The 27597-nt window shown below is 53.8% G+C and overlaps 1 protein-coding gene across 2 annotated transcripts; it reads right to left on the reverse strand.

Moving 5' to 3' along the window:
* Window positions 1–15: 15 nt before the first annotated feature.
* On the reverse strand, window positions 16–27383 carry COG4 (component of oligomeric golgi complex 4). 2 transcript variants are annotated; one of them, XM_071757090.1, is made up of 19 exons: window positions 27219–27383; window positions 26673–26755; window positions 26135–26249; window positions 21783–21952; window positions 16439–16632; window positions 15551–15656; window positions 14275–14432; window positions 12993–13051; window positions 10742–10875; window positions 10160–10278; window positions 9218–9384; window positions 8410–8575; window positions 6953–7015; window positions 6393–6509; window positions 3356–3448; window positions 2329–2412; window positions 1953–2054; window positions 1340–1468; window positions 16–602 (listed from the first exon to the last, which is right to left on the reverse strand). In XM_071757090.1, the coding sequence occupies exons 3-19, from the start codon at window positions 26170–26172 to the stop codon at window positions 468–470; spliced, it is 2034 nt and encodes a 677-aa protein (XP_071613191.1). In that variant the 5' UTR covers window positions 26173–26249; window positions 26673–26755; window positions 27219–27383; the 3' UTR covers window positions 16–467. The 2 variants fall into 2 exon arrangements, with proteins under 2 accessions (XP_071613191.1, XP_071613192.1); XM_071757091.1 differs by having other exon boundaries at window positions 21783–21957; window positions 27219–27370.
* Between the last annotated feature and the right edge of the window lie 214 nt (window positions 27384–27597).

Consider the following 27597-nt stretch of genomic DNA (forward strand, 5'->3'; position numbering starts at 1 on the left):
ATGCAGCAGCCAAGCTCAGCCAGGTCAGGTTTATTTACAGAGTATACACAGTGTACAGGGTGCAGCCAGGCAGCAGCCCCACATCCCAGGGCTCAGGATGTGCAGGATCCCAACAGCTGGAGCCTTAAACTGGTGGCACAGAAGGTTCATGGCTACGGCTCCGTGTAGACCCACCCTTTAACCCCAGCACACAGCTCCTGGGTTTCCTGGATCACCCAGCAGGATGCAGGGAGGGAGGAGCTACACCACCTTTGTCCCTTGTGCTTGTGTCACACTGCTCACAGCCTGCCAGCTCCTCCACTGCCTCATTCAGGCTCCCTCTAAAGGGCAGGGATCCTTCTTCCTACACCCAGGAAATCCCGTTGGAGCAGGAGCTGAAGGGCAGCTATCACCACAGCCCACGGAACAGCCAGCACCAGGCTCTGGGGGTTACAGCCCTCCTGCTGTCACCTCCAACACCTGGGCAGCTACAGGCGGAGCCGCTTGATGTCCTCGCTGCGGAAATCGATGCGGAGAGCCAGGACCTGCCGGACCTCGGCTGGAGTCAGGCGCCAGGTGAGGGGGCCAGAGTTGGGGCCCCAGTAATCCAGGATCTCAGTCACCTGGAGAAAAGAGGAGAGAGCAGCTCGACACTACTCAGCACAAGGCTGGGAGATCAGTCTCCAGCTGTGGTCATGGTATTCCCTCCGGGGAATTCCCGGAGCTACGAGGGTGATGGAGGGACCTGAGCTTCTCTCCTAGGGAGAAAGACTGAGAGCCTTGGGAAAAGAAGGCTGAGAAGGGATCTTGTCAATGTCTGTAAATATCTGAGGGGTTGTAGCCTCCCAAAAAGAAGAACTGTCTCAAAATAGCTGCCCTAACTAAATGGATATTGTCCTCAGGTGGAGGCCTCATTGGATAAGCCACCTGGAATCTTGTTCTCCCAAGGACAGACACTCCTTTAGGTGACCACCAGAGCATGAGGCCAAATCTCTTTTCAGTGGACAAGGAATCATGGGTTTAAACTGGAGCATAGGAAGTTCCAGCTCAACATGAGGAGAAACTTCTGGAGGGTGAGGGAGCCCTGGCCCAGGCTGCCCAGAGAGGTTGTGGAGTCTCCTTCTCTGGAGCCTTTCCAACCCCTCCTGGATGTGTTCTGTGTGTCCTGCCCTGGGTGACCCTGCTGGGGCAGGGGGGTTGGACTGGGTGATCCCTAGAGGTCCCTTTAAACCCCTCACATTCTATGATCCCCTGCCACTAATGCCTGCAGGCAACATTTGGGGCTTGCCTATCCCCTGTAGGTGGGATAACTTCACCAAACCCATGTAGAATCCATCTGGGGCTCCCAGTAAAAGCTCACCCTTTCCAGATTGAGGATGGTGGCCATCTGGGAAAGTCGGGCAAACTTGTCACGGATGGTCCAGGTGGTTACTGTGGTGAGATAAGCTATGAGAGACCTCAGCTCCTTGTCAAACTGCAGGCCACCAAGCTGCAGGGACCAAGAAAGCTCTGTTAACTCTCCAAGCCAAACACAAAATGAGAAGACATCACAGGAGGAGAAGGTCTCTGAGCAGTTAAACCATCTAGTAGACTACCTTACATTTAGATCTACTTTAAAAGTAGTAATGTGGTTGAATCACCATCCCTGGAAGTGTTTAAAAGACATGTACACATGGTGCTGAGGGACATGGTTTGGCACTGGAGGTGGTAGGGTTGAGTTAAGGGCTGGACTCCATGAACTGGAAGGCCTTTTCCAAGCAGAATGGTTCTGTGATGCCAGCTCCTCCCAGCCCCATCACAAAATGCACCTCCACACCTATGCTGACACAAGGGCTCCCTGTGCTGGCCACCAGCAGTGGCAGAGCTTCCCTAAGAGGAACATTTAGCCCTGCCCTGCCTCATCCCTTGGTGGGTGATGAGAGCTGCAGCCCAGCCAGGGACTCTGCAGGGTTAGAGGAAGGTGTTTTGCTCACCCTGCTGAAGCTGGATTTGAGCAGCACTTTCTCCAGTTCAATGGCTATCAGACTGGTCATGAGCCCAGTGAGGGTGTCATAAATCACAGGAGACAGCCCAGCCTGGAAGCAGAAACCAATGTCATTCTTCTCAGGATCAACAGGTCCACAAAACCCAAGCCTGGGAGTGCTTTCAAATGAAGAGCCACCACTTGGATGCTCAGTGACTCAAAAGCCAAGGCCATCCAGGTATGCTGGGCCTGCTTGGAAAATTGCAGGAGATGGGGATGATGGCTCTGCAAGGCACTGGAGGACATCTCTGCTGCTCCCTGGGGCAGAGGAAGAGTGGGAGGTGTCCCAGGGAGGTCTGGCAGGCTGCCACATCCCTCTCTCTCACCTTAAACTCTGCCATCTGCTGCTCCAGATTGACAATGAACTGCTGGACCCAGGGGTCATTTGCTTCATAGTCACTGAACTCCTCCTGGCAGCAAAAGACAAAAAAAAAAAAAGGGGTCACTGATGTGGCCTGTGCCAAGAGCAGCAAAGGGCCCAGAGGAAGGGGAGGTTTCTCCTGGAGCAGCACTGCATTCCTGCTGTTTTCTCAAACTCCTCTCCAGCCAAATGCCCCTTCCCAAGCTGTGATGCAAAACAAGCTCTGGTTATTTTACTGTTGGTCTGTGCCAAGGCAACAGCAGAGGAATGGAGGGAATGAGGCAGTGGTTGCTCAGCTGAGCAGAGGATGGAGAATGCAGAAGCAGGGCTTGAAGTGCTGAGTGGCCTGGTTTGAGAGGACCAGGGCAGAAAAAACCCTGCCTGGGACACCACCAGCACTGCCAGGCTGTGGATGTGACAGTGAGAATGGGGAGCAGCTGAGCCTCTGGGGGGAGAGGATGGGCCAGGAGACCCAAATGAACCAACCACAGTGCTCCTCTCCATGGTACCCAGTATAAAATGACTCCCAAGAGAGCCCTCTGGGGTCTCTGGCTGGTGTGCTGGCTGGGTTAAGGCCTCCTGCCCTGCTGCTCCTGGGTTCCTCACCAGAGCACATCATTCACAGGACAGGTTGCCTTCTTGGGACCAACTTGGTTGCTCCAAGACTGTTGCAAATTGTCACCAAGACCCTGGACTTGGGCACCTCCATCTGCTGTCCAATCCAGTGTGGGACTTTTCTGGTTGGGAAGTATTTAGCACCTGAGGAGGGTGAGCTCCATCTTTACCTATTTGTATTCACATTTGTAATTTCCTACTGCTACTTCCTTAAACATACCCAGAAACAAAGAAAGGTTTTTTTTTACTTCCAACCTTGAGGTCTCTCTCCCTCATTCCCTTCTTCATCTTCCCCTGGGAGGGCAGTGGGGAATAACAGAGCATCTCTCACTGCCCAGTTGCTGTCTAAACCCATGCTGGGGAGCTCTGGGCCTTACCTCCTCGATGTTGTGGGAGACAGAGAGGAAGAGGTTGATCCAGGGCTTCACCTGGGGTTTGATGGCTGTGCTGTTCAGCTCGTTGAGACCTTCCTGAAGGGGACAAGAAAAGGACAGGTCTGAGCACAGCTCATGTCCAACCACATACAACCATTCCAGCTGGGCTGTCCTGATGCTGCCTCATCCTCACTGCAAGCTGGGGAATCCAAACCACAGACTGAACCCCAGAGTCCCACATCCCACACTCCTCCAGAGCTGGAGGGCTCTAAGGGCACCATGACAAAAGGAAGAGGGGGGCCACATCTGGAGCAGTGTCCAGTTCTGGGTTCCCTGGCTCAAGGACAGGGAGCTGCTGGAGAGGGCATAGCAAAGGGCTACAAGGATGATTAGGGGACTAGGACCTGTCTCTTCTGAGGAAAGGCTGAGGAACTTGGGTCTTTTTAGTCTGGAGAAGACTGAGAGGGATCTTAGCAACACTTACAAATCCTTAAAGGATTTGGATCCACCTTAAAGGGTGGATCTTGCCCCAGGAGGATGGGGCAAGTCTTTTTTCAGTGGTGCCCTGTAGAAAGAACCACAAGTCCTCAGGTGTCTGGCGATAATGAACTGGGAGCTTAGGCCCAGCTGTGCCCACTAATTAGGGCCTGCCCCAGCCGGAAATGGGCGGGGCTGAAGGGCAAAATAAAAGGCATGGTCCCAGGAGCAGAAGGGAACGAGAGATGAAGATGCCTGAGGAGAGGGATGACAAGAGAGCTCCGGAGAAGAGCCGTGTCCCCGAGAGAAGGCTCCCTGCAACAGTGCCCAGTGACAGGACAAGAGGTAAGAGACACAAAAACCTGAACACAGAAGTTCCATTTTAGCCTGAGGTGGAAGTTCAGCACTCTGAGGGTGGCAGAGCAGTGGGAAAGGCTGCCCAGAGGGGTGGTGGAATCTCCATCTCTAGAGACATTCAAAACCCAGCTGGATGCCACCCTGTACAACCTGCTCTAGGTGAACCTCTCCTGGCAGGGGGCTGGACTAGGTGATCTCCAGAGGTCCCTTTCAACCCTTAACATTTTATAATTCTGTGACATTATCCCAGAAGCTGCTGTTGTGCTGGCTTGCAGCCTGCTCTGAAGGTCTTGTGCTTCCCCTACAAAGGTCTCCTGGCAGGAGACCCCAGCAGGGGAGGAAAACACACAACCAGCAGCCAGCAGGACACTGTGGACTCAGCTCCTGCCTCCCACCTCCAGTGCAGTTTAGCTCAGTAGGAGAAGCTAAAAGGAGAATAAAAGCTGTAACCACTGTTAGTTCCCTGAATTAATCATGACTCCAGCACACACCATCTCCCCTGAGCAGCAGCTTCTCAGCAAAGCCTTTTCTATCTGCTTCAGTGCTCCAGAGCTCTGTGAAAGCCCCTCTCCTGCCAAGCACCCCCCCCTCTGGCTCAGCAAGGTGTCAGGAAAGCTCACCCAGCATGAAACTGCTCAGGTACTGACACTGCTGGGCATGTGATGAATGTGTTAAACTTCAATTGGCATTTCTGAGCAGGCCTTAAAGGCAAGTGCCCTTTTCCAAGGGAATTTTAATGTGCACGTGACTCAGACAGTGCAGGATCTTGCTGCTCAACCTCTTGATTGCTTCACAGCCAGTGTTAATTCTGCACTAGCACTGAACTGGAGTTTTATTCCTTCCTGATGAGCTACTTGATGTGACCACAAGCCCCAGGAGGGGCCACTGGCAATGCCAGTCTGGTATATGCATCTGGCTGCAGCAAATAGCAAAGCCAAACAAAGAAATGATCTGCCCTCAGCCTGTGAATTAAAAAATCTCGTGGCAAACCTGGTTAAAAAGATTCTCTTTTGCTTGCTTTCTTTCCCAGGAGGTATCTCCCTCCTGCTCCTCTCCTTGCCAGAGACCACTGGGAGGTTTTAGGGCAGCCAGAGAGCCTTCAGCCTCATGTCAGGGAGTCATAGAATCCTAGAATGGGCTGGGTTGGAAGGGAGCTCAGAGCTCATCAAGTCCAACCCTTGATCCACTCCCCCTGTGGTTCCCAGCCCATGGCACTGAGTGCCACATCCAGGCTCTTTTGAAATATCTCCAGGGATGGAGAATCCACCCCTTCCCTGGGCAGCCCATTCCAATGGCTGAGCACCCTCTCCATCAAGAAATTCTTTCTAATGTCCAACCTAAACCTCCCCTGGCACAACTTGAGACCTCTTGTGCCCTCTTGTCTTGCTGAGAGTTGCCTGGGAAAAGAGCCCAACCCCCCCCTGGCTCCAACCTCCTTTCAGGGAGTTGCAGAGAGTGATGAGGTCTCCCCTGAGCCTCCTCTTCTCCAGGCTGAACAGCCCCAGTTTCCTCAGCCTCTCCTCATAGGATCTGTGCTCGAGTCCCTTCACCAGCCTGGTTGCCCTCCTTTGGACCTGCTCCAGAACCTCAATCTCCTTCCTGAGCTGAGGGGCCCAGAACTGGACACAGGACTCAAGCTGTGGCCTCCCCAGGGCTGAGCACAGGGGCAGAATCCCTTCCCTGGACCTGCTGGCCACGCTGTTCCTGAGCCAGCCCAGGATGCCATTGGCCTTCTTGGCCACCTGGGCACACTGCTGGCTCCTCTTCAGCTTCCTGGCAATGAGTCTTTCCATTTGGGGAAAGGAGGAGGAACTGGAGAGAAGATCAGCTCTTCTCCACTAATAGCCCATCTTCAGAGTTACCTAGCAAGGTCTGGACAGCTTGAGAAAGTGCTGTGCCATGGAGGGAGAACAGAGGAGAGAGAAAGAATAATTAATATTTCTTCTCCTGAAATCACTGAACCTACTCTGACCCTGTGCTGAGTGAGGACAAACGGAGCAACATTTCTCCTGCCTCTGCAGCTGCTTCCAGTGCTTTCCATGAACCTCTTCCCGTGCTTCCAAGCTGATTTACTCCCTCCTGCAGCCCTACTGGACTCAGCCATGGCCCAGGCTTTGGGTTGACATGATTCCTGCCTGAGCTCTCCCTAAAGACACTGGCCAGCTGGTGCTGGGAGGACTCAGCAGGGACTCAGGAAGCCACTCACCTGCAGCAGGTCACGGAATTTGTTGGAGACAGCAGCCATGTCAGAGAGGCAGCTGTCAATCTTGGCCTGAGCTTGCTCCCCTCCAAAGCCTTGGCTGAGCAGTTTGCTGCAGTCACTCTGCAGGGAAGAGATCCATGAGCAAAATAATGACCTGGACAGCTTCTACCCCTTTGTATTGCTGAGCTCTGGCTGCCCCCCACTGTGCTTGAGGGCTGGGATAGGCACCAAGCTCTTGCCCCTCTAAAGCCAGAGGCAGCTGGAAGTGGAAAACAAAAGACTGGGAGCTGGGAGCTGCCCCAGAGAACCACAAAGTGTCCAGGATGCAGGGGTGAACTGGTTATTCCATTGCCTCCCAGCATGGAGGAACACCTAAGTATTTCCAGCTGCTGCTGAGGTATCAGCCAGCTCAGAATTGCTTTCCTAAGGCTGGAGGGGAAAGTCCTCTGGATTTTGGGCACAGCAAAGTCCAGATCATTTATTTAAACAACCCTCCCTCCCCCCCAAGAAAGGATATTAGAAATCTTGAGTAAGAAAAAACCAGTAAAGAACCCAGAGCAAACCTCCAAAGTCTTCTTTAGGGTCATAATGTTTTCACTGCAGACTTCCACGTTGTTTAAGGTCACCTGGAAATAAAAAACAAAACAAGCCCAAGTAGGATTCATTGGAACTTCACAGCAGCTCAGCCCCAAGTCCTGTTATTTCTTCCCAGAGCTCCCACTGAAATGCAGATGCTTCAGGGAACAGAGATGCCACTGGGTGACCACAGCACTGCAGATTCACAGAGCTGCACCACAGTAACAGAGCAGATGTGCTGAACCTGCAGCTAGCATGAAGTCTGACTCAGGGAACTCCACACCTTTTCCTCATCCTTCTGTCCCCAATATTGGGGGAAAACCCCACTTGTGGGTGACTGCTGGAAAGCAGGGTGTACCCCCAGCTTCCTGTGACAATATAATGAAGAACAACAGCACAGGAGGGGTTTATACACCTTGTCCAGTGAAGCAGGGGAGGCAGGATGGCATTTGTGTCCAGGCAGGAGGAACTGTCACCCCTCCTACCAGGTGAGTAGCTGTTCTCTCCCCTCAGACTGTTCTCTACCTTCTGAAGCTGAACTAAATGCCAGCAGTAGAAGTCCAGGGTTTCTGCAGAGAGGGAAATGAGGCAAGCTGACAGGTGATGGAGGAACTCCAATGGGAGAACTGAATTTCAAGGACTTTGCTTCAAGAAATGCAGAAACCTGTAACTAAGAATCCAGTGAGGTTCAATCCCTCCTTCCTGCTCCTCAGCACTTGCACTGTACAAGGAGAGAAGGCAACACTGGGACTTTTTCTCCCAGGGAGATTTTTTTTCCACAGTGCAGGTCTCTGCAGCATCCCTCCTTGGGGTAGGATGAGTTGTGATGCAGAAGACAGGAGTGACAGCCCTTTAAGTGGTCTCTAAGGGCTCCCTGATGCTCACTGACATGATCTGGCCTGCTCAAGCACGTGGAGAGTTGCTGTGCTGCTGTTAGGAGAAGGCAACAGGAGGACCTTGCAGGCCAAGCAGAGCAACCCTGCTGTAATGGAAACTCCCTGAGCTGACAAGCAAAAGTGAAGGAGCCCTGAACTTGGGCCAGGGAATTTCCTCATCTAGAGGAAGGCATGGATGAAACACTGCTCCACCACCTTTCATAGAATCCTAGAATTGGCTGGGTTGGAAGGGACCTCAGAGATCACCAAGTCCAACCCTTTGTGCACAGGCACAAGGACACCTCAAGGAACACAGGCTTAGGAGGGAATCTTCACTGTAGCAGTCCCAGAGGCAGTCACAGGATCATATTTGGACAGGCCTGATGTGGAAGCCCTACAAACATGAGGTGAGACAGAAGCACCTCCCAGACATCCAGAGCCAAGCCACCCCCACACCTGACCAGGTTTTCAGGTTCTCTAAACAAGTGAGAGTGGCACCAATCCTCCTCCTAGGAGCTCTTTCCCCTTCACCCCAACTCATTCTACACTGGAACAGCCACTAAACCCACCAGAAAGGACTGCTTGGCCTCATCAGTGCTTTCAATGCCTTTGGTATCAAACTTGCCCTGCTGGAGGCTGCTGTGCATGATGTTCACGGCACTGGTCACCCCTCTCTGGAAGTCCTGGAAGGTGGTGGCTGGAAAGCCCTGCTTCAGTTTGTTGTAGAGAACCTCCCTGGGGGGCAAACACAACACAACAGGGCTTAAAGCAAATGCTGCAAGGCAGAGTTGTGCTCCATGGGAAAGGACAGCACCCTGGCTGTGACCTGGAGAAGGTTACAGGGACAAAGGAGAGCTGACAGTTATTTCCTGGAAGCATCTAAAGGACAAAAGGCTGAAAATAAAACCACCTGGTTTCTGAGCTTTCCCCAAAATCCTGCCTGCAGCTCTCTGCTGCCTTCAGTCCCAGGCTGGGATGAAAAAGAGGAGCAGCACAAGTTGTTCTGCAGGCTCACCCCACCTTCAAGTCACTCAGCAATCTCACAACCAACCAGGGAATGGCAGGGGGTGACTCCAAGTCCCACCAAGCAGGGCAGCACTCCAGCACTCCATGGTGACTCTTTTCTCCCAGGGATTTGGGAGGATGAAGCTGCTTTTTCTCTTTTATGTTTGGTTTTCCTGTAGGTGACCACCACTGGGAGAAAAACACACCCAGTTCCAGCTTCCCACTCCACACTGATGGTGTTTCCCACAGGAATCTTCCAGACAGATGACACACCAGGGGCTTGAGGGCAGAGAACACAGGGTCTGAGAGCAGAGAGTTCACAGGGCATAGAGGTGGAGGGAAGTGATAAGGATCCTGGTTTATTTTCCTTACCTGAAGTCAGACTCCAGCTCAGTGGTGGAGTGGTTGATCATGGCACACAGACAGTCTATGCTGGAGCTGGACAGAGCACGCCCAATGCACTTTTTCACAATATAAAACACATCATCCACCATGCTGGAGGTGAGCTGGCCCTTCTCACAGCTGTCCATGGCAACAGCCTGCAGAGAAAGAGGTCTTAGTGCCCTTAGCTCAGCAAGCTCAGCCCTCAGAGAAGTGCTGTGAGATCCAGCTGCCAGTCAGAGCTGACTAGGAGCTCACAGACCTGGGAAATTTAGGTCTAGGAGATACTTAGGGGGATGTCTGGAGTCAAACTTCAGGGAAAAAAAACCTCTCTTTTCAAAGCCAAAAGGAGAAAAAAAGACTTTCCCAACAGCTGCAGAGCTGCCACCTCCTCATCTCCCTCCCTAGGGATGCTCAGCAGAGGGCTGTGGAGCACAAGCAGAGGGCTGTGGAGCACAAGCAGAGGGCTTTGGAGCACAAGCAGAGGGCTGTGGAGCACAAGCAGAGGGCTGTGGAGCACAAGCAGAGGGCTTTGGAGCACAAGCAGAGGGCTGTGGAGCACAAGCAGAGGGCTTTGGAGCACAAGCAGAGGGCTGTGGAGCACAAGCAGAGGGCTTTGGAGCACAAGCAGAGGGCTGTGGAGCACAAGCAGAGGGCTTTGGAGCACAAGCAGAGGGCTTTGGAGCACAAGCAGAGGGCTTTGGAGCACAAGCAGAGGGCTGTGGAGCACAAGCAAGAGGGCTTTGGAGCACAAGCAGAGGGCTGTGGAGCACAAGCAGAGGGCTTTGGAGCACAAGCAGAGGGCTTTGGAGCACAAGCAGAGGGCTGTGGAGCACAAGCAGAGGGCTTTGGAGCACAAGCAGAGGGCTGTGGAGCACAAGCAGAGGTCTCAACCACTGTCAGGCTCTCTTGGAAGCACAATCTGAGCCTCACCTTGTTGACAGTCTCCCTCATGAAGTATTCCTCCATGGTGATGTAGTAGCCAATGAGCTCCTGCATGGTGCAGCTCAGCAGGCAGTTGTTGAGGAGCTTGTCCAGGTATTTTTGGTGCTCTACAGAACACAAAAGAGAAGCATCAGCAGGGACCAAGTGCCAGAAAACTGGTTCCACCTCATCCCCTCACTGCCTTTTGCCTGGACACCTAACAGACATCATCCTGCAAAGCCTGACCTGGATGGAATAAATCACAGGAGGTGATTTGGCAGGTGACAGAAGAGATTCCCAGAGCTCCTTTGAGTACCAAAACCCTGAGCCTGTTTTTCCTGTGGCCTCCAGCTTTAGGATCTGTGCCTCCAGTGACCAAAGGGCCTTCCCCACCTTTAGAAACCTCATTTATTGTTCTCTGCAGTCATCACTAACCTTGATTTCCCTGTTAAAGGGAACAACCAGTGCTGCAAACAGGTTTGGGGAGGCCAGGCTACACAATCCTCCTCCACCCAGTGCCCCCAGGGCATATCCTGTGTTAGCAACAAGGAGCAGAGAGCCTGCAAATATTGATTTTCCAGGTGATATTACCTTGCTTTACCTCTTCTGAGGCCATGGAGTCTCCCACCTCAAAATCAGCAGTCACTCTTCTCCTGATGAACCTCAAGTAGAGCTCGCTGCGGGCGTTCATCAGGGTGACCTCTGTCAAAATTGGGTCAAGTTCCCTGGGAGGGACACAGCAAAAACCAACACAGTGAGACTAAAAAAAAGGAGAGGCATTAACTGAATTCAGCTCAGCTCTCTGCTTTTACTGTAGGATCCATCCTGCCCCCTTTCCAGTCGTGCCACTGAGTGGCAAAGCTCAGCAGAATAACTGGGATATGCCTGGAAGGCAACCAAAGCAGCCTCCAAAAAAAATCTTTGCAGAGAAGCTGCTTTGTTCCTCAGGACACTAAGCTGGGGGGAGTGTGGATCAGCTGGAAGGCAGGAGGGCTCTGCAGAGGGACCTGGACAGACTGGAGAGTTGGGCTGATCCCAAGGGGATGAGGTTCAACATTCCAAGTGCCAGGTCCTGCACTTTGGCCACAACAACCCCATGGGGAGCTCCAGGCTGGGCACAGAGTGGCAGAAAGGGAGCTGGGAGTCTGGATTGCCAGGAAGCTGAAGAGGAGGCAGCAGTGTGCCCAGGTGGCCAAGAAGGCCAATGGCATCCTGGGCTGGCTCAGGAACAGCGTGGCCAGCAGGTCCAGGGAAGGGATTCTGCCCCTGTGCTCAGCCCTGGGGAGGCCACAGCTTGAGTCCTGTGTCCAGTTCTGGGCCCCTCAGCTCAGGAAGGAGCTTGAGGTGCTGGAGCAGGTCCAGAGAAGAGCAAGGAGGCTGGGAAGGGATCCAGCACAAGTCCTGTGAGGAAGGGCTGAGGGAGCTGGGGGTGTTGAGGCTGGAGAAGAGGAGGCTCAGGGGAGACCTCATCACTCTCTCCAACTCCCTGAAAGGAGGTTGGAGCCAGGGGGGGGTTGGGCTCTTTTCCCAGGCAACTCTCAGCAAGACAAGAGGGCACAAGAGGTCTCAAGTTGTGCCAGGGGAGGTTTAGGTTGGACATTAGAAAGAATTTCTTTCTGGAGAGGGTGCTCAGCCATTGGAATGGGCTGCCCAGGGAAGGGGTGGATTCTCCATCCCTGGAGATATTTCAAAAGAGCCTGGATGTGGCACTCAGTGCCATGGGCTGGGAACCACGGGGGGAGTGGAGCAAGGGTTGGACTTGATGAGCTCTGAGGTCCCTTCCAACCCAGCCCATTCCATGATTCTATGACTCCACTAAAATCCCAGCAGTAAGGGTTGCAACAGTCCAAGCAACCTGATCTAACTTTGGAATTAGCCCTGGTTTGAGTGGGGGGTTGGACTGGAGATGTTTGGCAGCTCTTTGTGTTAGAAGTGCTTGGCCTTTGTCCTTCCCAGGTGTGTGCTCTTGTGCACACACTTATGTGTTTCTCTGAAAATGATGGAGAATCTGTTCAAGCTCAACAGCTCAGGAAACATGAGGCCAAAAAAAGCCCATGTGCTGATGGAGAACACAGTGTTCAGATCAGAGATGACTGCAAAAGAAACAAAAAAAACTGCCACAAGCAGCTTGTCCATCAACCTGCACAAAAGAACTTTGCAAATCCTGCTCAGAGCCTCACAACACACAATGTGGGACAGGGGATGATCATCTGTATTTTATGGATGAAAAAGCAGAAGCTCACAAAACCTGGGACTCATGCAGAGTTATTCATGAGTGGATCTCCTTAGACCTTGCTTGAGAAACCCAAATTTTCTTTCCAAGCATGTTCAGCAGCCAGAAGGGCTGGGTGTGCTTTCACCTTTACTTGAGGGCTACACAAATACTTAAGATCAAAAGAAAAGGAGGGAGATGGGAAAGAACTTTGGTTCATTAGGAAGAACCTGATGTTCCAGAGGCTCTGCAGCAGCACCACAGATGAAAAAGGACCCAAAGATTTAATCCAGTTCTCTCACAAATTATTTGCCCACATCATGGGCTGAGGACTGAGCTGTGAGCATCAGAAGGCAGTGGGCACAGGCACTTAGAGCCTCAGAGCCTTCATGGGCAGTGACCTCCAGCAATCTGCAGGACCAAGGCTTAAAAGTGCTGAGTAAGCAAAATAAAGCTCCACCAGAGAAGCTGCCTCTGTAAAAGGGCAGTGAAGGGCACCTAACAATTGGATTTTATGCTTTAGTAGTTGCAAAGCCTCTGGAAGACCAGGAGAGTTATCTAAATGCTAAGCAGCATTAATAAGAGATGAAAAGTGGAAGGTTAGAGAGGAAAAAGAGTTTCTGTTTGTACCTTGGTTCAATCTTCTCTGCAGAAGAACTTCTCATCATGCTATTCTGGACTTGCTGGAACTGCAAGCACAAAAAAAAACCAAAGGGAGTCATCCAAGTCTTTGCTGATGCCTTGGACTTAACAGCTGCTTCTCATGCTGTAGGCTAAGAAGGTGCTTGCTCATCAGGGGCTGACAGGAATGCTTTGCAGGAGGCAATGCCAGAGAAGGGATCTGTATCAGTTCACCTCCTTCTCCTCCAAGGAAGGGTTGGGAACTGCAGGGTCCATGACCATGGGATAGTCAGAGGAGCCCTGAAACTGTGGGTGATAAGGGGGAGTGGCTTTAAACTGGAAGAGGGGAAATTTATGTTAGACATTTCTAGGAAGAAATTGTCCCTCTGAGGGTGGCAAGACACTGGCCCAGGTTGCCCATGGAAGCTGTGGCTGCCCCACCCCTGAAAGTGTTCAAGGCTAAGCTGGACAGGGCTTGGAGCAACCAGGGCTGGTGGGAGGTGTCCCTGCTGTCCTGGTCTGGACCAAGATAAAGGGGATTTTCTGTCCTGTAATTTTGCTTTCAGCTCAGTCTCTTGTAAGCAGCTGCACTGCTGAAATTAACAGCAAGTTTCTCAGGCAGGGGCTGCTCCTGGGACTGATAACTCCATGGTTATAGTTACAGCCAGAGCCTGGTGTGCAGAGCCAGGGACACTGCTCAGCTCTGAGGAACATTTTGCCCTCCAGAAGGAAGAAAGAGGCCCCATCTGCAGCCTCCTTTGGGGAGGAACAGACAAGAGAGATGCCAGAACTGACCAAACAGAGGATTCCATCCCATACACCTCATCCTCAGGATAAAGTTGAGGCATCACAAGGGTCAAACCCCTTCCTGCTTCCCCTTCTTCCCCTCTCCCTGTTCCCTTCAGCATCCTGGGAGGATTCTGTCTGTTCCTCTGCCTGTGCTCCTGATCCATTCCAGCCTGGATCTGTGTGTTCCTGCCTCCAGCTCCCAACTCCTGCTGACCCCAGGATTCCAGCCTGGACTTTCCCAGGGCTGCCCTGCAGCCTCAGTGGGGATGTGAGAGTTATTGGGGGAAAGGAAAAGGAACCTGGGATCAATTTCCCTGTCTTTGTAACCTTTACAGAATCTGAGACTTGTGAGGGCAGGATCAGTGCTTACTGGGTGTGTTAACCCCACAACAGGAGGGTTGGAACTGGATGATCTTGAAGGTCCCTTCCAACCCAAACCAGTTTGGGATTCTATGATCAAACAGAAGCAGGAAGGTGTCCTGCAGCCTCAGCCCCCTCTTACCTGCCTGTGATAATCCCTCTCCTTGATGAACCTGTCCACCACTTTCTCCACCTGCCTGTCACACTCCACCTGCAGGTGCTTGATGAGGGTGTAAAGCCTCCCTGGCCCATAGAAGGTCTCCACAATGGGCTGGTGGGTCTCCACAACACGAGCAATCCCTGCAGGGAGAGGGGAAGCCCAAGAGAGAGAGAGAGGCTCAGACAGGAGTTCCCATCCATCCAGGGAACAGGCCCTAGCAAGGAGTTGTTCATTCCCTGGATAAACACTTCAGACTGCCCAGCCACTCTCCAGGGACTCACTGGAGGGCTGTCATCACCACCCCTCCTTCCATGGCTTCTGCTCTCTGCAGAGAACACCTCCCATCCTCTCTGCTGTGCACATTTCCTGGAGCAGAAGCCACTCCTCTTCCTGAAGGGAGCTCCTGCCACTCCAGGGGTGTCACCTGCCCTCCTGCCCAGCCAGACACAAGATCCAAAGCTTCCAGAGGAGAAAGCTGCATGAACTAAACCTGGCTGGGGACATAACTGCCACCCAAATCCAGGCTCAGCTTCCAGGTTACACAAGACCAGCACTAGGAAAATGAGCCCAGGCAAAGTTCCTGCCCAAGAGAGCAAGGCAGGGCTCTCCCTGAAGAAAAAATTCCTCTCCCAGGACATATCTTTCCAAGATTGCTTTGTGCCCACAAACTCCCTCCTCTGAGTTAGCAGTGCTCCCCCTCCTCTGCTGCTGCTGCCAAGAAAGCCTCAGCAGCTCCAAGGACCTTCAATAGCACTGAAGATGCCAGGCTGGGAGAGCAGGTTGGCAGCAGAGGAGGCTGTTAAGCATCATGGGATCTCAATTACTGCCTTTGGCAAGAGTCCCACAAAGCATTCATGTTCCCTTCTCTCCCCTTCCTCTCAGCTTCCAAGCTCCCATGGTCCTCCTTGAAGAGTCAGGCCTGGAGGCACCAACAGCTGCTTGGGCTGAAGAGATCCCATTTGTTTGTCTGGAGCTTCAGGGAACAGCTCATGTTTTGAGGAGGCAGAGAAGAGCCTCATTCCCATGGGAAGCCAACAAACCCTCTGGAAATCCACTTTGTGCCTGCACAACCTTATTGTAATTCCCTCTCCTGGCTGGGACAATCTACCTCAGTTGCATTTTTGCCCCTCTAGGGTGACACTCCCACAGCTCCAAGGACAAGGAGGCATTTTGAATATGAATTGAAAGCATTTGAGTAAATTAAATGGATCTCATCACTGATTATTTTCAATCCATCAGCAGAGAAGGAAAAGATCACCTTCAAAGAGGAGTGTCAGGGTGTCTGCAAAGATGACAGCAGCTCTACGGTCACTCATGTCTGTCCCCATTGCCAGCTGCAGGTTCTCCTCTGCTTTGTTGGCCACCTGCACAATGACAGCACCAGTCACTGGTGGCACCCAAAGATATTTCTCAGCCCCACGGGGTGGCCCTCTGTCCCCTGGGCCTTTGCTGGCCTTCTTGCTCATGTTTTGGGCCTGGAAGAAAGCTGGGGAGGGACTTCGTAGCAGGGCATGGAGTGAGAGGACAAGGAAAATGGGTTAAAACTTGAAGAGGGGAGATTGAGGTTGGACTTTAGGAAGAAATTCTTTAATCTGAGGGTGGTGAGACACTGGAACAGGTTTTCCAAGGAACTTGTGGCTGCCCCATCCCTGGCAGTGTCCAAGTCCAGGTTGGATGGGGCTTGGAGCCACCTGGGCTGGTGGGAGGTGTCCCTGCCCATGCAGGGGGTTGGGACTGGATGAGCTTTAAGGTCCCTTCCAACCCAAACCAGTCTGGGATTCTATGATTCCCACTGCAAGAGTTGCTCCTTCTCCTCTGAACAGGGATCCTCCCCTCTCCTGTGGAAAACTCAAACATCAAGGAGAGGCAGAAACTTGTTTCTCTTTCCAGGCTCCTTTGTATGAGCTTTAAGCAAGCACAAAGTACAAAACACAGGAGGAGCAGCCAGCCAAGTTCTTCAGACACCAGAAAGCCCATCCCAGGGAAGCAAAATGCAGGGAGAGAGAGGGATAAAGGCCAGTGCTGGTTTCTGAGACAATAAACCAGAGCCAAGGTCTCTTTCCACAGTGTCTGGTGACAGAGATTGAGTTTTGCTTTCCCCTGGGAGAGCCAGGCAGGTCACAGGATGCCTCAGAGAATGACTTACCTGCTTGCAGAGGTACTCTGAGAACCTGCTCAGCCCCTCCTCGTGTAAGCCCAGCAGAGGAAAAATCTTGAAGAAACGTTCCACCTGGGGCAGGTCCCCCTGCTTGGTTGCTGTGTCAAATTTCTCTGTGACAAGTGTCTTCAGGCACTGCTCTGCTTCTTGTAGGAGCTTCAAGTTGGCATCGATGATGCCCCCTGGTCAAAAGGTCAGAGAAGAAAGGGAAAAAGGGACAGCACAGTCTTAGCAACAGATCAAGAGCTCCTTTTTTTCACCCTGTGCAGCCTGCAGCCCTGAAGTGAGAAGGTAGAAGATGCACTGGAATTCCCCTGCAGGAACAGAGGTCAGTCTGTGTGTGTGATGTCCACACCACAAGGTGCTGGACTTGCAGAGAGGATGTGAACACACAACCCAGGGCTTTTATTTCAGGCATCAGGCAATTTAGTCTTTCATTTCCAGATGCTCTGCTTGGCAGCACTGTACCACTGTGTCCTGGTTTGGGCCAGGTGCCTCCTGTCAGGCTGCAACATTTCTCCTTGGCAGACCCTTCCCCCTCACTTCATTTGGCCTGAATTTTTCTCCATTTTCTCCTTCACCTCGTCAGCACCCTGCTAGAGCTGTGTGCCAGGAGCTCTCCTTGCAATTAACAATAATTCAAACCTAAAAACACTTCAAAAGTGGTCACCTCAATGTTACCCCATAACACACCATGAGGGCTCCTGCTCTGGTGATGGGGGTGAGGCTGTCATGGAACTGTGGCCTGGTCTGGGCCAGGATAAAGGGGATTTTCTGTCTTGGACTTTTGCTTTCAGCTCAGTCTCTTGTAAGCAGCTGCACTGCTGAAATTAACAGCAAGTTTCTCAGGCAGTGGCTGCTCCTGGGACTGATAACTCCATGGTTATAGTTACAGCCAGAGCCTGGTGTGCAGAGCCAGGGACACTGCTCAGCTCTGAGGAACATTTTGCCCTCCAGAAGGAAGAAAGAGGCCCCACCTGCAGCCTCCTTTGGGGAGGAACAGACAAGAGAGATGCCAGAACTGACCAAGCAGAGGATTCCATCCCATACACCTCATCCTCAGGATAAAGTTGAGGCATCAGGAGGGTCAAACCCCTTCCTGCTTCCCCTTCTTCCCCTCTCCCTGTTCCCTTCAGCATCCTGGGAGGATTCTGTCTGTTCCTCTGCCTGTGCTCCTGATCCATTCCAGCCTGGATCTGTGTGTTCCTGCCTCCAGCTCCCAACTGCTGCTGACCCCAGGATTCCAGCCTGGACTTTCCCAGGGCTGCCCTGCAGCCTCAGTGGGGATGTGAGAGTTATTGGGGGAGAGGGGGGGGGAACCTGGGATCAATCTCCCTGTATATTTGTACAGATTTAGTAATTTTTCCTATTTCTCATTCCTGTCCCATTAAAGCTGTGCAGTTCAGTTTCCAACCCATCAGTCTCTCTCCCTTATTCATGTAGAAGAGAACCACAAGTCCTCAGGTGTTGCCAATAATGAACTGGGAGCTTAAGCCCAGGTGTGCCCACTAATTAGGGCCTGCCCCAGCCGGAAATGGGCAGGGCTGAAGGGCGAGATAAAAGGCATGGTCCCAGAAGAGGAAGAAGAAGCAGAAGCAGACAGAAGGGAAGACGCCTGAGGAGAGGGACGAAGAAAGAGCTCCTGAAGAAGAGCCGAGTCTCCGAAAGAAGGCTCGCCGCAACATCTGGTGGAGAATGCGGGCAACAATAGCAAGCCGTAAACGCTGAGGTAAAAAAAAAAAAAAAGAAGCTCTACACGACCACGTTGGTTGTGGGAAGCTCTACAAAGCCTGGCTTAAATGTGGAAGGCGATATAAAGAGCTTCAAAATACGCAACCACGTCTGATGGAGCTATTACGGTGGTGCGGGACGCTCTATAAAGAGCTCCAAAAACGCAACCACAAGAAAAGCTCCACAAGGCCAGGCTTAAATGCTGTAGGCGGCGTGAAGAGCTCGGAATAGAAGCCCAGCACGGCAAGACAACAGCCCAGAATGGCGAGCCAGGCAGGAGAGAAGAATGAGGCTCGAAAGGCGCAGTGAGTTGGCGCGCGGAACTCAAACCCGAGGAATGCTGAAGCTGAAGCGGAGCTCTGAGTGCGCATCAAGTCAGTGCGGTCCTGAAACGGAGTCTCCCAGGGACACGCGACAGTGCGGTCCTGAAACGGAGCCCCCAGGGACACGCGATGCGGTCCTGAAACGGAGCCTCCCAGGGACACGCGACGCGGTCCTGAAACGGAGCCCCCAGGGACACGCGATGCGGTCCTGAAACGGAGCCCCCAGGGACACGCGACAGTGCGGTCCTGAAACGGAGCCCTAGGGACACGTGACGCGGTCCTGAAACGGAGCCCCCAGGGACACGCGACAGTGCGGTCCTGAAACGGAGCCCCCAGGGACACGCGACGCGGTCCTGAAACGGAGTCTCCCAGGGACACGCGACAGTGCGGTCCTGAAACGGAGCCCCCAGGGACACGCGACAGTGCGGTCCTGAAACGGAGCCTCCCAGGGACACGCGACAGTGCGGTCCTGAAACGGAGCCTCCCAGGGACACACGACAGTGCGGTCCTGAAACGGAGCCTCCCAGGGACACGCGACAGTGCGGTCCTGAAACGGAGTCTCCCAGGGACACGCGACGCGGTCCTGAAACGGAGCCCTAGGGACACGCGACGCGGTCCTGAAACAGAGCCCTAGGGACACGTGACGCGGTCCTGAAACGGAGCCCCCAGGGACACGCGACGCGGTCCTGAAACGGAGCCTCCCAGGGACACACGACAGTGCGGTCCTGAAACGGAGCCTCCCAGGGACATGCGACAGTGCGGTCCTGAAACGGAGCCTCTCAGGGACACGCGATGCGGTCCTGAAACGGAGCCCCCAGGGACATGCGACGCGGTCCTGAAACGGAGCCTCCCAGGGACACGCGACAGTGCGGTCCTGAAACGGAGCCTCCCAGGGACACGCGACGCGGTCCTGAAACGGAGCCTCCCAGGGACACGCGACGCGGTCCTGAAACGGAGCCTCCCAGGGACACGCGACGCGGTCCTGAAACGGAGCCTCCCAGGGACACGCGACGCGGTCCTGAAACGGAGCCTCCCAGGGACACGCGACAGTGCGGTCCTGAAACGGAGCCTCCCAGGGACACGCGACAGTGCGGTCCTGAAACGGAGCCTCCCAGGGACACGCGATGCGGTCCTGAAACGGAGCCCCCAGGGACACGCGATGTGGTCCTGAAACGGAGCCTCCCAGGGACACGCGACGCGGTCCTGAAACGGAGCCTCCCAGGGACACGCGACAGTGCGGTCCTGAAACGGAGCCTCCCAGGGACACGCGACAGTGTGGTCCTGAAACGGAGCCTCCCAGGGACACGCGACGCGGTCCTGAAACGGAGCCCTAGGGACACGCGACGCGGTCCTGAAACGGGGCCCTAGGGACACGCGACGCGGTCCTGAAACGGAGCCTCCCAGGGACACGCGACAGTGCGGTCCTGAAACGGAGCCCCCAGGGACACGCGACGCGGTCCTGAAACGGAGTCTCTCAGGGACACGCGACGCGGTCCTGAAACGGAGCCCTAGGGACATGCGACGCGGTCCTGAAACGGAGCCCCCAGGGACACGCGACGCGGTCCTGAAACGGAGCCTTAGGGACACGCGACGCGGTCCTGAAACGGAGCCCCAGGGACACGCGACGCGGTCCTGAAACGGAGCCCCCAGGGACACGCGATGCGGTCCTGAAACGGAGCCCCCAGGGACACGCGATGCGGTCCTGAAACGGAGCCCCCAGGGACACGCGATGCGGTCCTGAAACGGGGCCCTAGGGACACGCGATAAGACTGGTGCGCTGAATGCTCGGAGAAGCCTCTGCATGGCCAGGCATCCCGAGGTGGTGAGTACCAGCGAAAGCTGAGCTGGTGTTCTGAGACCTCATCTCCTGCTGATAACAAAGGCCGAAGCGGCGCAAAAAAGCCGGTAAGAGCCTGAATTTTCCCTCCATAAAGGCAAAGAGGAAAAAAAAAAAACAAAAAAAAAACCCACGAAAAATTGAAAAGGCAAAAAAAAAAAAAATATTTATTGAAAAATAATGAAAATAATGAAATGTTTATAAATTATTGTGAAATGAAATATTTAAAAAAAATAATGAAATGTTTGAATGAAATGTTTAAATGAATTGTAAATTATCGTAAATGTTGAAAAATAATGAAAAATAATGAAATGTTTGAAAAGGCCTATTGAAAAAATGAAGTTTATTTTTTCAACAAACAACAAAAAGGGGGGAAATGTAGAAAGAACCACAGGTCCTCAGGTGTCGCCCATAATGAACTGGGAGCTTAAGCCCAGGTGTGCCCACTAATTAGGGCCTGCCCCAGCCGGAAATGGGTGGGGCTGAAGGGCAAAATAAAAGGCAGGCTCCCAGGAGCAGAATCAGTTCAGCAGAGACAAGAGATGAAGATGCCTGAGGAGAGGGACAGCAAGAGAGCTCCGGAGAAGAGCCGTGTCCCCGAGAGAAGGCTCCCCGCAACATTTTCTGTCTTGGACTTTTGCTTTCAGCTCAGTCTCTTGTAAGCAGCTGCACTGCTGAAATTAACAGCAAGTTTCTCAGGCAGTGGCTGCTCCTGGGACTGATAACTCCATGGTTATAGTTCCAGCCAGAGCCTGGTGTGCAGAGCCAGGGACACTGCTCAGCTCTGAGGAACATTTTGCCCTCCAGAAGGAAGAAAGAGGCCCCACCTGCAGCCTCCTTTGGGGAGGAACAGACAAGAGAGATGCCAGAACTGACCAAACAGAGGATTCCATCCCATACACCTCATCCTCAGGATAAAGTTGAGGCATCACAAGGGTCAAACCCCTTCCTGCTTCCCCTTCTTCCCCTCTCCCTGTTCCCTTCAGCATCCTGGGAGGATTCTGTCTGTTCCTCTGCCTGTGCTCCTGATCCATCCCAGCCTGGATCTGTGTGTTCCTGCCTCCAGCTCCCAACTCCTGCTGACCCCAGGATTCCAGCCTGGACTTTCCCAGGGCTGCCCTGCAGCCTCAGTGGGGATGTGAGAGTTATTGGGGGAGAGGGGGGAGGAACCTGGGATCAATTTCCCTCTATATTTGTATAGATTTAGTAATTTTTCCTATTTATCATTACTGTTCCATTAGAGTTGTGCAGTTTGGTTTCCAACCCATCAGTCTCTCTCCCTTATTCTCTCTCCTTTCTTTATCAGGGAGGGGAAGGGGATTAACAGAGGGCATCTGGCATTTGGTTTAACTGCCAGGGCAGGGTTAAACCCTGCCAAACTGCAAGTCATGTGCTGCAAAGAAAGGGGACTTGGCAGCTTCTCCTGCCACCCTGCACTCACCTTCCTTGCCCTGCCTGCTGAGCTCAATCACTGACTTGTCCAGGGAGAGGTAACGATGGATGTGAGCTGCTGCCTGCTCATAATCCTCACTGTGCAGGGCTGTCTGAACTCCATCCATGCAGAACTTGAGGTCGAGGATGTCATCAGCTCTCTGGATGGCCTGGTAGAGTCTGTTCTGCAAGAAAAGCAAGCAGTAAGGCTTCCTGCTGCAGGGGAAGAGAACTGTGAGGAGAAGACAGCGTGGGAGGGGAAAAAAAAGAAGGAAGAAAGTGATAACTCCCCACACAATAAAAAACTGCATGAGCAGAAAGCCCAAAGTGTTTAAAAAGATCACTCCAGAAGGTGAACAGCATTCACCTGTCAGTGCTCAGCCTGCCTGCAGAGCCCATGCTCTGCTTGAAGGAAGAGAAAGAGACCAGAGAATTTAATTAAAATCAAAGTTATTTTAGCCAGACCATATAGTTAAGCCTTTGTGCTTAACTTTTAAGCTGAGCAGTGTCCCTGGCTCTGCACACCAGGCTCTGGCTGTAACTATAACCATGGAGTTATCAGTCCCAGGAGCAGCCACTGCCTGAGAAACTTGCTGTTAATTTCAGCAGTGCAGCTGCTTGCAAGAGACTGAGCTGAAATCAAAAAAAAAGGGACACATCCACACCCTGCTTGGTTTCCTTTCCTGTGCTGGGACTTGGCACCTCTCAGCCTTTTTCTGCACAAAGGAGGTGACAGCCTGGGCTCCTGGCCACTCTCGTGTGATAATGGTGACAAAAGTGCTTACAAACCAAAAAAAAAAAACCAAAAAAAGTGCTTACAAATTCACCTCAGCTTCCTGTGTGCCCCTGCACCTCATGAGCAAAGAGGTCAGACCAACTACAGCTGTTGCTACAGCCATGTTCCCAGGTTTTGGGGTTCATTTTGAAACCTTAAACTAAATAGTTGTGCTTACTGCCCCCTTTACTCCTGCTCTGCAGGGTGGCTTTGCCTCAGTGCAGTCATTTCTGGGTGCAGGTCCTGCAGAAGGGCCCCTCAGCCATGGCTTCCATGTAAATCTTCAGCTCTCTTGCCCAGGGCTGTGGTTTCCAGCCTGCAGCTGGAAATATTTCAGGAGGGAGCCTGAATTTTAATGGCCTGCCCTAGATAATCCTTCCTTGGCAGGGGGGCTGGACCTGATGATCTCTAGAGGTGCCTTCCAAGCCCTCACATCCTGTCATTGTCTGGTATTTCACCAGGAGCTGCATGGGCAGAGGAGGATGCTGGAGCACCAGCTGCTAGGTGTCCTGGTTTGGGCCAGGATAAAGGTGATTTTTCTGAGTTTCTTGTAGATGGTTGAACTTGCTGAGGTTGACAGCAAGTTTCTCAAATGGAGTATTCCATCCCATGTGCATCATCCTGGGTATGGAGCTGGGGGATCACGAGGACCAAGCCACACCCTTACCAGCTGATTGGCCTCAGCTGAGATCATCAGCAGAAGTGCTGGGTACCACCCCCCTTAACAGCTAATTGGTCTCACCTGTAACACTATAAAAGACCAGCAGAAGCTCCTGGCTGCCTCCCTGGCTGGCTGCTTGTGGCCCTGCTTGCTGCCCTGCCTGGTTGCCTCCCTGGCTGGCTGCCTGCTGCCCTGCCTTCTGCCCTGCCTTCTGCCCTGCCTTCTGCCCTGCCTTCTGCCCTGCCCTCTGCCCTGCCTTCTGCCCTGCCTTCTGCCCTGCCTGCTGCCCTGCCTTCTGCCCTGCCTTCTGCCCTGCCTTCTGCCCTGCCTTCTGCCCTGCCTGCTGCCCTGCCTTCTGCCCTGCCTTCTGCCCTGCCTTCTGCCCTGCCTGCTGCCCTGCCTTCTGCCCTGCCTTCTGCCCTGCCTTCTGCCCTGCCTTCTGCCCTGCCCGCTGCCCTGCCCTCTGCCCTGCCCTCTGCCCTGCCTTCTGCCCTGCCTTCTGCCCTGCCTTCTGCCCTGCCTTCTGCCCTGCCTTCTGCCCTGCCCGCTGCCCTGCCCTCTGCCCTGCCCTCTGCCCTGCCCGCTGCCCTGCCTTCTGCCCTGCCTTCTGCCCTGCCTTCTGCCCTGCCTTCTGCCCTGCCTTCTGCCCTGCCTTCTGCCCTGCCTTCTGCCCTGCCCGCTGCCCTGCCCTCTGCCCTGCCTTCTGCCCTGCCTTCTGCCCTGCCCGCTGCCCTGCCCTCTGCCCTGCCTGCTGCCCTGCCCTCTGCCCTGCCTTCTGCCCTGCCTTCTGCCCTGCCTTCTGCCCTGCCTTCTGCCCTGCCTTCTGCCCTGCCCGCTGCCCTGCCCTCTGCCCTGCCCTCTGCCCTGCCTTCTGCCCTGCCTTCTGCCCTGCCTTCTGCCCTGCCTTCTGCCCTGCCTTCTGCCCTGCCCGCTGCCCTGCCCTCTGCCCTGCCTTCTGCCCTGCCTGCTGCCCTGCCCTCTGCCCTGCCTGCTGCCCTGCCCGCTGCCCTGCCCTCTGCCCTGCCTTCTGCCCTGCCTTCTGCCCTGCCTTCTGCCCTGCCTTCTGCCCTGCCTGCTGCCCTGCCTTCTGCCCTGCCTGCTGCCCTGCCTGCTGCCCTACCTGCTGCCCTGCCTGCTGCCCTGCCTGCCTGCCTTCACCCAGCATCTTGGAAGGATCCCATCCATTCATCTGCCTGTGGTCCTGATCCGTGCCAGCCTACACCTCCAGTCTGTTTGCCTGCCTGTGTTCCTGCCTCCTGTGTGTCCAGCCTGGACTTCCCCAGGGCTGCCCTGCAGCCTTGGTTTGCGTGAGAATTGTTGGGGGAAAAGGGGGAAGGAATCTGATATTCATTCTCCTGTATATTTGTGTATATATATATATATATATATAGCATTATTGTTTCATTAAAGTTGATTGGTTTAGCCTCCAACCCATAAGTCTCTCTCCCTTATTCTCTCTTCTTTCTTATCAAGGAGGAGAGAGAGATTAATAGAGAGCATCTGTCACTTGGTTTAATCGCTGGGCCAGTGTTAAACCCTGACACTAGGTGAGAAAACCTCTGTCTTATTTTACTCCTGCAGCCTGCAGGAGCCCAGCAAAACACTTAAACAACACCAGAAAATGCTCAGAGCTGTTTCCAGCCCATCAAAAAAAAAAAAAACCACATTTTTCTGCTGTGCTGGGAGCACTTCTGGATCCTGCCCTTAGGCCACCACAACCCCAGTGCCTGGGGAAGTGTGGCTGGGAAGCTGGAGGCAGAAAAAGACCTGAAGATGAACCAGAGGGTGCCCAGGTGGCTCAAAAAGTCTGTGGCATCCTGGCTTGTGTCAGAGGGAGGTGACTGTGCCCCTGCACTCAGCACTGCTGGGGATTCTGTGAGTTTTGGGCACCTGAGTAGAAGAGAGAGAGCAAGGGGCTGCAGAGAGTGCAGAGGAGGGCAGCAAATTTTGGTGAATAAATTTTCTGAGGAACAATTGAAGGAGCTGGGAGTCTCCAGTTTGAGGAAAAAGAGGCTGAGGGGAGACCTCATCACTCTAACTGGAAGGATGGTGCAGAGAGGTTGGTGCTGGTCTCCTCTCTCAGGTAATCAGCAACAAGGACAAGAGGGATGGGCTTCAAGCTGCAGCAGGGGAGGTTTAGACTGCACATCAGGAAAGAAATTTTTCACAGAAAGAGGGGTCAGACACTGGAATCACCATCCCTGGGTGTGTTTGAGGGTTGTTCAGATGTGGTGTGGGGGATATGGTTTAGGGGATCCTGCCCTTAGGCCACCCCAACCCCAGTGCCTGGGGAAGTGTGGCTGGGAAGCTGGAGGCAGAAAAAGACCTGAAGATGAACCAGAGGGTGCCCAGATGGCTCAGAAAGTCTGTGGCATCCTGGCTTGTGTCAGAGGGAGGTGACTGTGCCCCTGCACTCAGCACTGCTGGGGATTCTGCGAGTTTTGGGCACCTGAGTAGAAGAGAGAGAGCAAGGGGCTGCAGAGAGTGCAGAGGAGGGCAGCAAATTTTGGTGAATAAATTTTCTGAGGAACAATTGAAGGAGCTGGGAGTCTTCAGTTTGAGGAAAAAGAGGCTGAGGGGAGACCTCACATCACTCTAACTGAAAGGATGGTGCAGAGAGGTTGGTGCTGGTCTCCTCTCAGGTAATCAGCAACAAGGACAAGAGGGATGGGCTTCAAGCTGCAGCAGGGGAGGTTTAGACTGCACATCAGGGAAGAAATTTTTCACAGAAAGAGGGGTCAGACACTGGAATCACCATCCCTGGGTGTGTTTGAGGGTTGTTCAGATGTGGTTTAGGGGAAAACTTTCTAGAGCAGGGATGATGGTTGGAGTCAATAATCCCAAAGGTCTTTTCCAACCTGAGAAATCCTGTGATTCTATGACAGAAAATGGTTCAGAAGTGACAAAGGCCCCTGGGTGCAGTTACCTTGGCCAGGTCCAGCTGTCTGACTTTGCTGCTGACATTCTCAGCCAGGTTACAGGTGAAGGTGATCATCCCTGCCAGCTGCTGGGCATCCCCCTCAATCAGCTGCAGATTAGGGCTGGGAACACAAGCAAACTGAGTATGAGGTGCAAATAATCAAGGAGTGGGATGGTCTGGAACAGCAGGAAGCTTCTTCCCCCCAACCCAAATGCTCCTGGCAGCACTGGTTGCTCTTCCTTCATTCCAGGCAGCACCTGAGCCCAGCACTGGTGCTGAAACCAGCCAAGATTTGAGGCAAGAAGGGCTCAGAATAGGCCAAATGAGTTGGTCACTGGGAGGGTGGAACAGTTCCCTCTGTTGGTGCTGCAGGGGGATGAGGATCCAATGACTGCTCCCCAAAAACTGATTTAAAGTTTGGCATTTTCCAAAAATGAGTTTGCTTCCCTCACAACACTGAAATGAGTGTTGCCATCGTGAGGCAGGCAGGGGGGGCACCAGACAGGGTGAGGGAGCAGCAAGAAGAGGGTTGGACATCACTGACCCCATGCGATGCAGCACAACCATCTTGTTCTCTAGAGTGCTTTGCTGCTCCAGGAGGGCATCCAGCTCTTCCTGCACCACTTGCTGAAAGGGAACCACGGAATTGTTCTGGCTGAAGAAGGTCTCTAGCAGCACCGCCAAATCCAACCCAGAAAAAAAACCCATCGACCCAGAAAAAAAAAACCACCGAGCCCACTGGAGCATCCCCTGAAGTGCCACCCCTCCGTGGTGTGGGAACACCTCCAAGGATGGTGATCCCAGCACCTGCCGGATCACCCCATTCCTCTGCCCGACCGGTAAGGAAGTTCTTCCCGATACCGAACCGAACCCTCCCCTTCTCCGCCTCCTTCAGCTCCGCTCCCCACCAGAAACTCTACCACAGCCCTCACGTCTCTGCGAGGAACCCGCGCTCCCTGCCACCACACCAGGGGGGCTGAGGGGGGCAGAGCGGCCACCACCCCCCCCCGGCTGCCGCCTCCCTCCGCGCTGCCGCCCATCCCCGCCCCACCGAAGGCCCGGCCGCCTCACGGACTCGCCCGCCCCCCACCTCCTCCTCGCACAGCCGGCTGTAGGCGGCCTCCAGCTCCGCCAGGTCTGTGAGGGACTGGATCCGCTCCATGGAGAGCGCGGAGGCTGCCGCGCCGCCCCCCTCCCCTCCCGCCGCCCTGGGCCCCGGAGCCGTGGCCGCCGCCATCTTGCGATGCGGCTGACACACCGGGACCGCGCTGAGGGCCGCTGGGGCTGCCCTGGGACTGCCTGAACACTTGATGCCGCTCGGTTCCTCCCGGTAGAGCGGGAGACTCGCGCTCCCCCGGCTCTCTGCTGGAAAAAGCGGCGGGGCTGTTGTTTTATGGCGGATCTCCGTGCGGGCAGCGGCTGCTATCGTCTGGTAGTCATTCAGGCTCTGCCGCGGGCAGCCCCTGCTC

The sequence above is a fragment of the Heliangelus exortis genome, chromosome 13 (genome assembly GCF_036169615.1).
Source record: "Heliangelus exortis chromosome 13, bHelExo1.hap1, whole genome shotgun sequence".
NCBI classification, from domain to species: Eukaryota; Metazoa; Chordata; class Aves; order Apodiformes; family Trochilidae; genus Heliangelus; species Heliangelus exortis.